This window comes from Bacillus rossius, chromosome 2 (genome assembly GCF_032445375.1).
Source record: "Bacillus rossius redtenbacheri isolate Brsri chromosome 2, Brsri_v3, whole genome shotgun sequence".
Classification (NCBI taxonomy): Eukaryota; Metazoa; Arthropoda; class Insecta; order Phasmatodea; family Bacillidae; genus Bacillus; species Bacillus rossius.
In genome coordinates this window covers 98,317,918-98,329,956 of record NC_086331.1, presented here as the reverse complement: position 1 = coordinate 98,329,956, position 12,039 = coordinate 98,317,918, and the positions used below count along the sequence as shown (strand labels likewise).

At 37.0% G+C, this 12,039-nt stretch overlaps 2 protein-coding genes across 3 annotated transcripts in view; both read right to left on the bottom strand.

The window, feature by feature from the left end:
* Positions 1-12,039, bottom strand: part of LOC134529502 (serine/arginine repetitive matrix protein 1-like) — a 155,697-nt gene that overhangs the window by 38,495 nt on the left and 105,163 nt on the right. The gene's annotated exons all lie outside the window — the stretch shown is intronic.
* On the bottom strand, positions 6,916-9,878 carry LOC134529501 (uncharacterized). The gene is made up of 2 exons (XM_063363649.1): positions 9,838-9,878; positions 6,916-9,524 (listed from the first exon to the last, which is right to left on the bottom strand). The coding sequence occupies exons 1-2, from the start codon at positions 9,869-9,871 to the stop codon at positions 7,333-7,335; spliced, it is 2,226 nt and encodes a 741-aa protein (XP_063219719.1). The 5' UTR covers positions 9,872-9,878; the 3' UTR covers positions 6,916-7,332.

The window sequence follows — 12,039 nt, the reverse complement described above, 5'->3', positions numbered from 1 at the left end:
GTGAACTTGGGTATACTCATGAGGTATTCTATGTCAAATATTTGTAAAGAAACAAATATTCTTTATTCTGAAGTGTTCGTATTGAAGGTCAAATCAGATATGAATAGTTTTTAATTCATATTTAAAAGTTTGAATAATCGCACAGGCCTACTCATAACTGTCGTTACAAGAAAAAATATTCCTTGAACACATACAGAAGAGTTCTTTATAGTACAATCTGTAACAGGAATGAGAATAATAATAATAATAATAGTAATAATAATAATTATTATTATTATTTATTACTCTCATTTCTATCAAAAATCCACTCCCCTGGACAATTCATCTTTTGTTATTCCTCAATTTATACTAGTCTTCCAAATATCCAGCATATTCATGACTTTGTAGGTGCCAGATAATCGAAAATGCTTAATTATTAGACAGTATTTCCCATTATTGCTAAACAATAGGTTTGTAGCAAGGTTCAAACCATGCTAACTGCTATCATTCTTGTAGCAGCAAACCACGGTCTGATTACCATCTTTGCCTTGCTAGGTGGATCTTTAGGTTTCACCAGTTTATTAGAAATGAACATAAAACACAAGGTGTGATTCCGTCTGAAATATAATTACTCCATACTGAGGAAACTTATAACAGATACAAGAAAATATTAATTACATTCTTAACAGCTCTCAGGTATATTCAAAAAAATTAATGGCCGGCCGTACATGGAATTATCAAAAGTTTCATTTACTAAAAATACATAAACCAATTAAAAAGTACAAATATGTTTAAATAATCCCAGTATATATACTTAAAGTCCAGAAATTATGTTTATCTAATTAACTGCATCTGACGACGTAATTTAAAGAAAGTTCAGAAAAGGGCCAAAAGATACAGAAGCACCGGAGGTCGGGGCTTCGTTTCCCGGAGATCACGCGGGTACATGATGCCAGGGCGCTTGTGTCCTGTAGTGGAAGGGAGATGAAAATGCCAATTCGGCGTCCGGCTCTCGGACCCTGTCTGGAACAGTCCGAATCAAAACTGATCAGAACTTGAACACAGACAGTATATGGGGCAAAAAATGCCCGGAAAAGTTAAGGGGAGGTTGGGGAAAGTCGCGGATCGTCACTCACCAGACAGGGGAGTTGGCTTCTGTTTACTGATGCGTCGCCCGCCAGGAACTGGATCCCGCGATTACGTGGCTGGGCGCGGTTGATTTCTTCATTTCAAAAAAAAAATTAAATTTAAAAGAAAAATAACTATTACATTTTGTACTACGCAGACGGACTAAACTACTTGAAAAGATTATAGGGATAGCATCCCTTATTTAGGCAACTACATAGTCTGTTGCGGCCGGACGGAAGTCTTGCATTGTCTCGTCGACTCGCCGATAATCGCGAAAAGGTCCGTCTGCAGTCGCGACGCGAAGTGTCCCGCGGAGAACCGCGTCTCGTAATTAAAAGTAAATCTTGAATCAAAAGTGGAGGGAAGGGGGCTGGGAGTCCGGACCGAAAGGTCCCGAAGTTCCCCGAGAGGGCGTCATAAAAAAACTCTGACTGAAGTCTCGAAGATGGTAACACTGGCCGACTTTAGCGCTACCTGTTGAGAGGTGTCTGAAATAAAAAAGAATCGACTCGCCCAAGGCATCTGCTTAAACCAAGGGTTAAAGGGCGCAGTCTAGTGCTACACTCTGGCGGCCTACTGGATAAGTTGGCTGAGAGGTTCGCGAGTTCGTCGCTAGATATTGTGGGGTGGTCCCTCTTGGCACACACATTTTTTATGCGAGTTGTCCTTGATGCTGGCCAACACTTGGCGGGGTTAACGGCAGGGCAATGCTCCGAAGGTGAATTCTCAGAACTGTGAGGACGGTGGAGTAAGGGGGGGGGGGGGGGGGGCAGAAAACGCAACGACGCTGGGAACAAGCATCCATGACGTGCTCTTCGAGGAGAGAACCTAATACGTATTCGTGACAGTTAAGGCTATGGTCAGCTCGTCTCTGAGAAATGGTAACAGCTCGTCCAGAGCTGCTGTATGCAGTTTTAGTCATGAAGTGAAGTAACGTTACAGGCCTGGGATGGGCCTGTAAGCAAGGGAAATTTTAAGCTGGCTGCCAGCAAAGGATTAGATCTGCAAAATATCAGATACGTCTCTGGGAAAGGTGCTTCAGACTACTGGCACAAAGTTTAACTTAGGGGAGTACACCAGCCTAACAAAGTGTAAATCGCCCTTTAGTAACCAAATTATAAGGCAAATAAAATTTCCAAAAATAATTTAAAATTATAATAAAAATTTAAAACAAATCGTGTCGAAATGCCTAATTTCCGGCACAGGTTTTAGAGCAAATAAATAGGTAAGATAGTGTTTGGCAACAAAAATATTTTAGTAGGAACATAACGATACACATTTTAACACAAATACACGCCAAAACTACATGTGCTGTCAACCACTGCTGAGTTCTACTGAAGAAACACAAAATGCACCAATCACTTCCGGGCGATCCTGAACCACACCAAACAATCCCAACAAATCCAAAGCCATGCAGAGCACTTCCTACCTCCACTTATGTGCGTAATGTAAAGTGTTTTCGATCTTAGCTAAACATTAGAGGTTTTCAGCTTAAGTTTAAATAGCTGGTTTATGTTCGCACATTACTGCTGGTTGCCATATCATCAGGCATTCCACACCACTGGATATTAAACTATTGGAAGTATACTGTGCCACAAACATCTATTATGTGTTCAACATGGTGGAAATGAAACATTAACCTACATTTACCACTCTAGAATAACTTTTTTCTCAGGTAATAAACCAATTCAAATAGCACAATGCCACATTTTACTCTTAAGTAATAAAAATAACTTTAAAAAAAACTCATTTTTTCAGCCCTAGGCAGTACTGTAAAATACAGTAGACTCCCGATTATCAGGGAGTGGGTTAATCACGCCATACTTCCATAAACCATGAACACAAAAACAATTTATAAATTTATTTCTGTGCACGCACAATGGCAACGGCACTTGTGTAGCATTAAATACAATGCAATGAATTAATAATGTGTCGAACCTTCAAAAAATATTTTGCTCTTTCCTCAATAGCTATTCACTTCTTTCATTGTACATTTATTTCTGATGACGCCCGAGTATCAGCCAACGTTTATATTCCGCCATCCCGCGTGTCAGCAGCAGCTCTGGAGAAAAAAGCCAGAAGCTTTCAGGACTAGTTTACCTCACACTAACTAGGAAGCGCTAGTTGCAAATCATGGCAGAAACACATCTAGTAAATAAGTGTCAGAAATTACATTAACAGGTTAAATAATCTTTCAAATAATATAAAAGTTAAGTTTATGCTTTTTTAAATCTTATTACAATTGAAATATATCTCCTATATCAAAAAAACATTATTATTTTGTAACTCAGAAATTTTGGTAGTGCCTATATATAAATGTTATGTCCAAACCTTATTATGTAAACAATAATTAAATTAACTTAAGGTGGTTTAATCTCAAAATGTTATTTAATATTTATTTAAATGTACGTATAATGTATTTAGACATACTTATGTAAGAACGATTTAATAATTTTGAAGGGAGTAGTGTTGTGATAAAAATGGTAGTCAGCAAGCATACTTACTTGATTGGAAAGCAAATTATTTTGATTAAAATACTCTCGTATTGAAAAAATTAATTTGACTAGCGCGGTGTTACAGTGTTTGTCTAGATAAGAGAGTTGTAAACATTATAAGTTTTTTTTTTCCTTTGCTTTAACAGTGTTTATCGTTTATCTGTAGACCCCTTGCTAGTCATTACCCTGGATAATCGGGAGTCTACTGCATATGAGTTAACTTTCTGTATGCATTATTTATTTTGACCCCTTAATATAGTACCATAATATATTCTAACACAAGGAGAGACCCAATAAAAAATTTTTTTTTCTCATAAAAAATTTATTTATTACCTTTTTTTACAAAATTCCTTCAGTCACCTACAAAGTACTCTCCATTAGATGCCATACACTTGTCAAGTCCTTTTTTCCCACTGTTTGAAGCAGCTCTGGAACTCTTTTACTTTGATATCCTCCAGTGCCCTTAGCAAAGCTGTTTTTACCGCCTCCACATCATTAAAACGTTTCCCCTTTAGATTTTTCTACATTTTCGGGAACAGGAAAAAAGGCACACAGGGCTAGGTCTGGCGAATACGGATTGACAGACCACCCATGAGAGGCCAAATGGCGGTTCATTTGTACGGCCGTGTGTGTGGGGCGTTGTAGTGATGAAGGAACCAGTCACCTTATCGCCAAAGTTCCGGGCATTTCCTCCGCACATCCTTTCGCAAACGTCTTAAAACTTCCAAATAAAAGTGCTGGTTAACAGTCCGGTCAGGGGGAACAAATTCCCAGTGCACAAAACCACCAACATCAAAAAAGACAATACTCATTGTGTTAACATTCGACCTCACTTGTCTTTCTTTTATTGGTCTGGGGCAGTTGGGAGTCTTCCACTGACTTGACGCTTGCATGGTTTCTGGGTCATATACGTAACACCAACTCTCATCACCTGTACTGTGCCCGGCAGATAACTTGGCATTTGAACTCCCTAGTCCTGTCTGGGGGGGAGGGGAGGGCGAAGAGAAAGTGATACCCTATTGTCAAGGTCAGCGGCCAGGTTTGTACTAGCAGCACAGAAAACATTTGGCGCGTGACTTCCTACACTACGTAAGTCTGTATCCACGCCCACGGGGACACCAGGGCGGTAAGGTCTTTTGGCTAAGAGCGCTGGGTTACTAAACCAAATGTGAGAAATCCTATTAATTGTACTTGTACTACGTAAGTGTAACATTGTGTAAATTGCAGTGGTTGTGCTCGAATATTTGTACTCATCTGTCAGGAAAAGTAACAAACTATTATCTAAACCTGCAACGTTTTACTTTGTCCCATCAAATATACTTACGGTGTCTGCTAATTATTATTCTAACCAAAATTAATTGAAATGTTGTTAACTCAGTAACTAGCGAAAACCAGACACGATTTATTTTGGAAAACTAGGTCACTTAGTATGTAAAATAAATTTAAAACTATGCTTCTCAATTCATTGTGTTCTCAAAGTTATTTTTAAAAAAAGTCTTACAAGAAAAAGCAAATGACCAAAACATTACGCAATTGTAGCTCTCCGCGCGAAAGCTATCTCACAGTTGATGACGCAAGAGCCAGTCTAGCCCTTATCGTTCTCCGGTTTCCGTACCTAAAACACGCTGGATTTACATTTAAGTAAACATGGAGCTTGTTATGTTATATTTGCTGCTTTAACTTCATGTCAGTCATTTAGGAAACACCTGACTACCAAAGTTAATGGCATTTAAAATATGCTTGTGTATGTGTGGCTTTATATTTTAATGCACCTTTAATCGATTATTAATTAAAAAATGTAAATATAATTTGCATTGTACTTCCACTTTAGAATGCATATTATAACCTTCAAAACCTCATACAGAGCTGCCAACCTCAAATCACACCCATAAGTAATGGCAATTAGGTATATGAAAAAAGTACGCGTAAATCATGCACAATAAATTTTTCCTGGGGCATTATAACACACTCACAAGATAAAACTAGGACAATAATATGCAAAAGAAAAAGAAAAATATGAATACAATGCAAATTAATGAATAAAAAAAACCTATTTGAACAATACAATCATCTGAATATGTAAGAAATATTAATAATTTTACTGGATATTTTGAATCTTCAATTCAAAGTATTCAAAGTTAAACTTTAAAACAACTGTCTTTTTATTTGCTTCTTTTATCCTGGTTGAATAAGAAATGTCATGTAAACAAACAACAAGACAAACACAAGGACTTGTAAACAATAACTGCGTTCGTTACTTTCGTTTCTTCAGATGTAGCGAAAAAACGAAGATATAGATGTATTACTCGTCACGGCTTTAAAATGCTCTGCATGTTTCTTTGTTTCAATATGCCGTCTACAGTCATCCCTTCCACCATGTGCAATCGAAAAGTCACACGTGCATACATTACAAAACCGTGGTGTTCCAAACATTTGAAAACGACAAGCATGGCCATTCTTTTGAATATTTAAGTCGAAAGTTCTGAAGAATTGTGTGTTTTTTTTTCCTTCCCAGATACACATTATTCTGTCACACGCTTCATTTCTACAACCGGCACTGAAGAACACAACACTATCGAAAAACATAAAAAAATTTCACGTCTGTAGACACGACAAAAACCGGACAAAAACACTATGATGAAAAAAATGGCTTTCAAGAAATAAATTAACACAACACAGGTTAGCCAAAGTACCGTACAAAAATTATCGTGATGTAAGTAGCCTTCAAACGATAAGTCCAAGAATATGTACTAGCTGTATCGTACAACGGACGTAATACCATCCCATTATTATTTGAAAACACGAGAATTAATTTACTTATTTCGACAGTACATCGTACATGCGCACACTTACTAGTTCCGTTATTTGAGCAACCAAGCGATGTATTCAAACTGCGTTCACGAAACACGCACAGCAGAAACGGAATTTTCTCCGTTACCATGCAGCACAAAGTCTCGTTTCCGTAATAAACCAGCGATGTTCCGTAATTCCGTAATTCGGGGTTAAAATCTGTAATAATTACGGAAAATCCGTAATGGTTGGCAGCTCTGCTCATATATATTAAATGATTTGTTTAATGTAAGTGTGAAGTTCTCTTTCCATGATAATTGATTGTATTAGGTGACGAAAAACAAAATTAAGTTAAAATTAATTACTATTATTACTATTCGATTGTCAGCATTCATAGTGTACAAACAATGCAGAACATATAACTTACAATGTTAAACTTTCCATTTAAGCCACTTTTGCGCTTTTTTGGAGTAATAGCAACTTATACCATAGAATAAACAGTTTTTATTATTTCCCGCTCTCCCATGGTTCGTACTCTCTTAGGTCATTAAAAAATAAGGACTTTTAAGGACTTCTAAGGACTTGATTATAGTTTTTTTAAGGACCTTTTAGCATTGATGACAAGTTTTAAAACAAGAATATTCTGCACGTTGGCAAAAAATGTATTAATATAACAAAGAAATCAAGTGGTGTAAGTACTAATTATACATAGTCATGCAGTTTAAAATAGGCCTAAACAAACGCCTTGAACTTACCAATTTAAAAATACTTTGCGAACACAAACTTTCTTATATGTTGATCGACTTGATAGTAAAAAAATTATAATACAACATTTACACATTTAACAGTTTTCACCAAAGTGTTCGTAGCTCCATGATAAGACGGCACTAGTGTGAATCAATAGTCAAGTACTTTATATGAAATTAGTTTGAAACCAGGTCTATTTAGTCAGATTTTGCAAGTCACTAATTTTAGTTTTGAGATCACTCAGCTCCTGCTTCTTTACAGAGATTTCTTTCCTAACAGCATTGCACTTGATAAACAGTTCAATATTTCTGGAAGTTTCTGCTTTTTGTGAAAGATTATTAACTGATGTTTCAGATGTGTCAATTTCCTTCTCCAAAAGAACCCTCCACTTTTTCAAAACTTCAATTTCATCAAACATTTCCTTTCTCTTCTCCTGTGCACTGGCAGCAATTTTCTTGGCACGTTCCTCCTCCAAATGCTGCATATATTTCATTCGGGCAGATGATGCAGACGCCCTCAATTCTTTGGTAATAGGTATGTCATGTATGGTACCACAGTAAGTGATGTAGTCATGTACAGTGCGGCAGGCTACATAAGACGATTCCTTCAGATTTTCAACTTCTAAGGCTTTGTTGATGGAAAAACCTCTTTCCACTGATGCTTGTCCATGTGAGAGAATTAGCAACATTTTAATGACATTCCATACCTTTCCATATGCTGTTCTTAAAAAATAGCCACTAAGGAAGCTGTCAAGACCTTCATTCCTATCATAGTTCAGGAACTCTGATGATGATGGTCCAACAACATTCTCTAGGAAGTCATTGAACTGTATTAAAATATCATCACAATCCTCTGCTGCAATCGCTTTCTTTTGTACAAAATATGTAAGAACACACTTCATTTTACGACTACAGCTAGCAGAATCTCTTGCCATTTGCGATGGATCAATACAGGCTGCATTCCTCACAAGTGAATAATTTACAGGACACTTAGCCATCAAACTCTCCAACATAGTCAAAACAAACTTTTGGCACTCATACTTTAGAACCACTACTTGCTTTTCAGTTACCTGTTGTTTAAAGAGTTTCTCTTTCAGAAGTTTATCTCCAACAAACCCTACACTAACATCACTTGCTGAAGCATGGAAACTTTTGCTTGAAAAATCAAACTTGCTCAATTTTTCAACACTAGAAATACGATCAAAATGAGCAGGTTTCAAGACTTTGTACAGTTGAACACACTTTTTTACAAGTTGAAGAACATCCTGTGCGAAGAAGGGTAACAATGGTTTGTCACTCTGGTATTTTTCCAAAAATGGCTTTAGAACTTTTGCCACGGAGAGAAAAAAATTGAGCTTCACAGTCATCAGGTTATCTTGTGTTACTCCAGCGACAACACCGAAGGACTTGCATGTCACTTTTGAAAGTACACCTTTTTCAACTTTTCCCACATACTCTGTTACATCATTCCAAACTTCTAATGCCCGTTCAGCTGATGGAACATTTTCCAACCAGCGGCAGCTGCAAAATTTGACTGGCATTTTATGTGTTGTGGATAATTTTTCAAAGTCATCCCTTCGTGCTGGGGCATCTTTGAACAAAGAGTAAAGAGATGTCAGAACAGATGAAATACCCCACTCTGTTGCAGATTCGCCCTTTTTGAATGAATTATTCAAAGTGTGAAGCCCACAAGAACCAACATCAATGCACTCAAAATTAAACTCTTTTCTCATGTTTTCCTGCAACAGTTTGAAAAACTTCCAATTAACTGATGGTCCATCCATTGATACCTGAATCAATTTTGATAAATCAAGCTTCTCTGTACATTTGTAAAACGCCTTCAGTAAATCATCAGCTGTGGCATGACCAATGAAAGCTGAAGTAACATAACGTGTTCTCACTGAATTGTCAGTATGCCAGAATCTAATATGGATGTCCATTTGTTTTTGCTGGGTGCTTTTATTCAGTGTTTCGTCAAACAGCAAGACATAGTGACTAGTGTCCTGAAAAGATTTGAATAAAAGTGTCTGGAAATGGGGAGCCAAACCAAAATGACACAAATATGCCACTTTCTTTTCACCGCAAGAGAACTGTCGTGCGACTAAACTGTCTGGAAACATTCTAGCAAAAAGTTGAGATGAATCCTCACAAGACTTGTACGAATAGTTATTACAAATACACTTTAAAGTCCACAAAATTTCTGCATCCAGAACGTCTTTCCCAGTGGTAAACAAATTCAAACTACCACTTGCTTCTGTAGCTGGCTTGCATACACCTGCAGCATTTGAGGTTGAAGAAGTTTGATTAGGTAAGTTCATGGGACTGAAAAACTCTTTTATCGCAACGGTCTTGGTTTTCTCTTCAACTAATGAAGAGTGCTTCGACCCTAATAAAAAAATTTTTCAAAAATACATAAGTTATTTTACATTTATAACAGACATATTAATACAACAAAAAACATTCAATACCAACTACATTGTTTTCAAATAAAATGTTAACCTTATTAATGTACTTCGTTATGCATTGGGTGAAAATAATCCCACCGCACACAAATCCAACAACTTCCAATACCATTCACAAATTCATATTTTCGTTTTTAATTATTTTTACATGAAACAATTTAACTTATGTAGACATACAAAAATGTAAGACAACCAAAAAATTTTCATGAAAAACCTATAAAAATACACGCGTCTCACCTGCCATGTGTGCTTTCAAAGCCGATTCGCCCATATTCCCTATATCGAAAACTTTACAGCACAATTGGCATCTTGCCTTGTGCTTGTCTGGGTCACGGGAAAGCCACTTTTTGTACTGCTCTTTTTCGAGCCAAAGTATGTTAAAGACACACTTCCCCGGCATCACGGTCAAGATAAATTCACTAGCAGATAACCTTTCTCACAAGAAAAAACAATCACACCAAGTCAAAACAACGAAACTTCTGCATTTACGCGCCAAAACACTAACACAGCTACTACAGCGCGCTCTGTTCAGTAGTTATGAGCTCTATAAGCCGGTAAACCGATAATTCCTGTATATTTTGTGCACTAACAAAAGTATTCTGGTACATCGTACGACATTTACTAAGCTATTCGGCCCAATATTTGTACCATAAAAACATAGTCGTACTACCGTTACGTAACATCCAATGCGTAACAAAGGAAAAAGTAACTTCTAAAGTCAACACGACAAACGTAAAAAAGTAAGCACTTTTAAGGGCCCTTAAAAACAGTATTCAAAAATAAGGACTTTTTAAGGACTTCTAAGGACCGTACAAACCCTGTCTCCGCTATTTATCACTTTACCGCGCCTCTGCGAGCTGCCACCTTCGCCTTCCATTTTCAGGTATACACTGAAGGGCAATATTTTCCTAACAGCCACTACACGGCTCTCGGCTACGTGCCACCTGCTTACCCCCGCTTCTTTCTCCCGTCCCGCTGTCCCCCCGCACCCCCGCGCTGAGAGACGCCAAGATAACTGCCGGGCACAGTAATGACTTTGGTAAATATTTTTGGATCATTTTCAATATATTTTTTTTTTCAAGTCCTTGCTCAAATTTAATCAAATGTTTTTGATCCTGTTCGAGAAGGTAAGGAGCAAACTTAGCAGCAAAAAGGCTCATTTGCAAATCCTCAATCAAAATCCGCTGGCAAGAGCTCCAACTCACTCCTGTCTGTTTGGAAATTTCATTGACGTGAAACGACGATCCTGGTTGATTTATTGGCCAATTTTTTCAACATTTTCATCATTTCGAGATGTTGAAGGGTGCCCAGAACAAGCAGGGTCTTCAACACTCATCTCACCACTCAAAAACTTGTGGGCGGCTTACAGCATCCTCCTTGAAAGCCTGTTGAAGCATTTGGTAAGCTTTCGTTGCCAATTTTTCAAGCAGGAAACAAAATTTCAAACACACTCTTAGTTCTTTTACATCTGCCATAATGACTTTGTAGGTGAAACACGAGAACAATAAGAGAAAAACAATAGTATGTTCAAACATTAACCTACAAACTCATGCCATCTGGGCAGCTGTTTAATGAAGGTACAGAGCTGCCAACCTCAAATCACACCCATCAGTAATGACAATTATATGACAAAAGTAGGCGTAAATCATGCACGATAAATTTTTCCTGGGGAATTTTGACACAAACAAGATAAAACTAGGACAATCATATGCAAAAAAATATGAAAAATATAGGCCTATGTATATGAATACAATGCAAATTAATGAATCGAAAGAAAAAAACTATTTGAACAATACAATCATCTGAATATGTAAGAAATGTCAATAATTTTACTGGAAATTTTGAACCTTCAATTCAAAGTATTCAAAGTTAAACTTTTGAACTGTCTTTTTATTTGCTTCTTTTATCCTGGTTGGATAATAACTGTCCTGTAAACAAACTACAGAAGACAAACAAAATAACTTGTAAACAATAACTCTGCGTTCGTTACTTTCGTTTCTTCAGATGTAGCGAAAAAATGACAATATAGATTTATTGCTCATGGCTATAAAATATTCCGCATGTTTCTTTGATTCAATATGCCATCTACAGTCATCCTTTCCACCATGTGCAATCAAAAAGTCACACGTGCATACATTACAAAACGCGTGGTGTTCCAAAACATTTGAAGACGACAAGCATGGCCATTCTGTTGAATACATAGTTAGGTCGAAAGTTCTGAAAAATTGTGTTCTTTTTTTTCCCCCCAGATACACTTTTGTTCTGTCACACGCTTAATTTCTATAACCGGCACTGAAGAACACAACACTAACAAAAAACATTTAAAAAAATTTCACGTCTGTGGACACGTCAAAAAACACTATGATGAAAAAAATGGCTTTCAAGAAATAAATTAAAACAACACAGGTTAGCCAAAGTACCGTACAAAAATTATTGTGA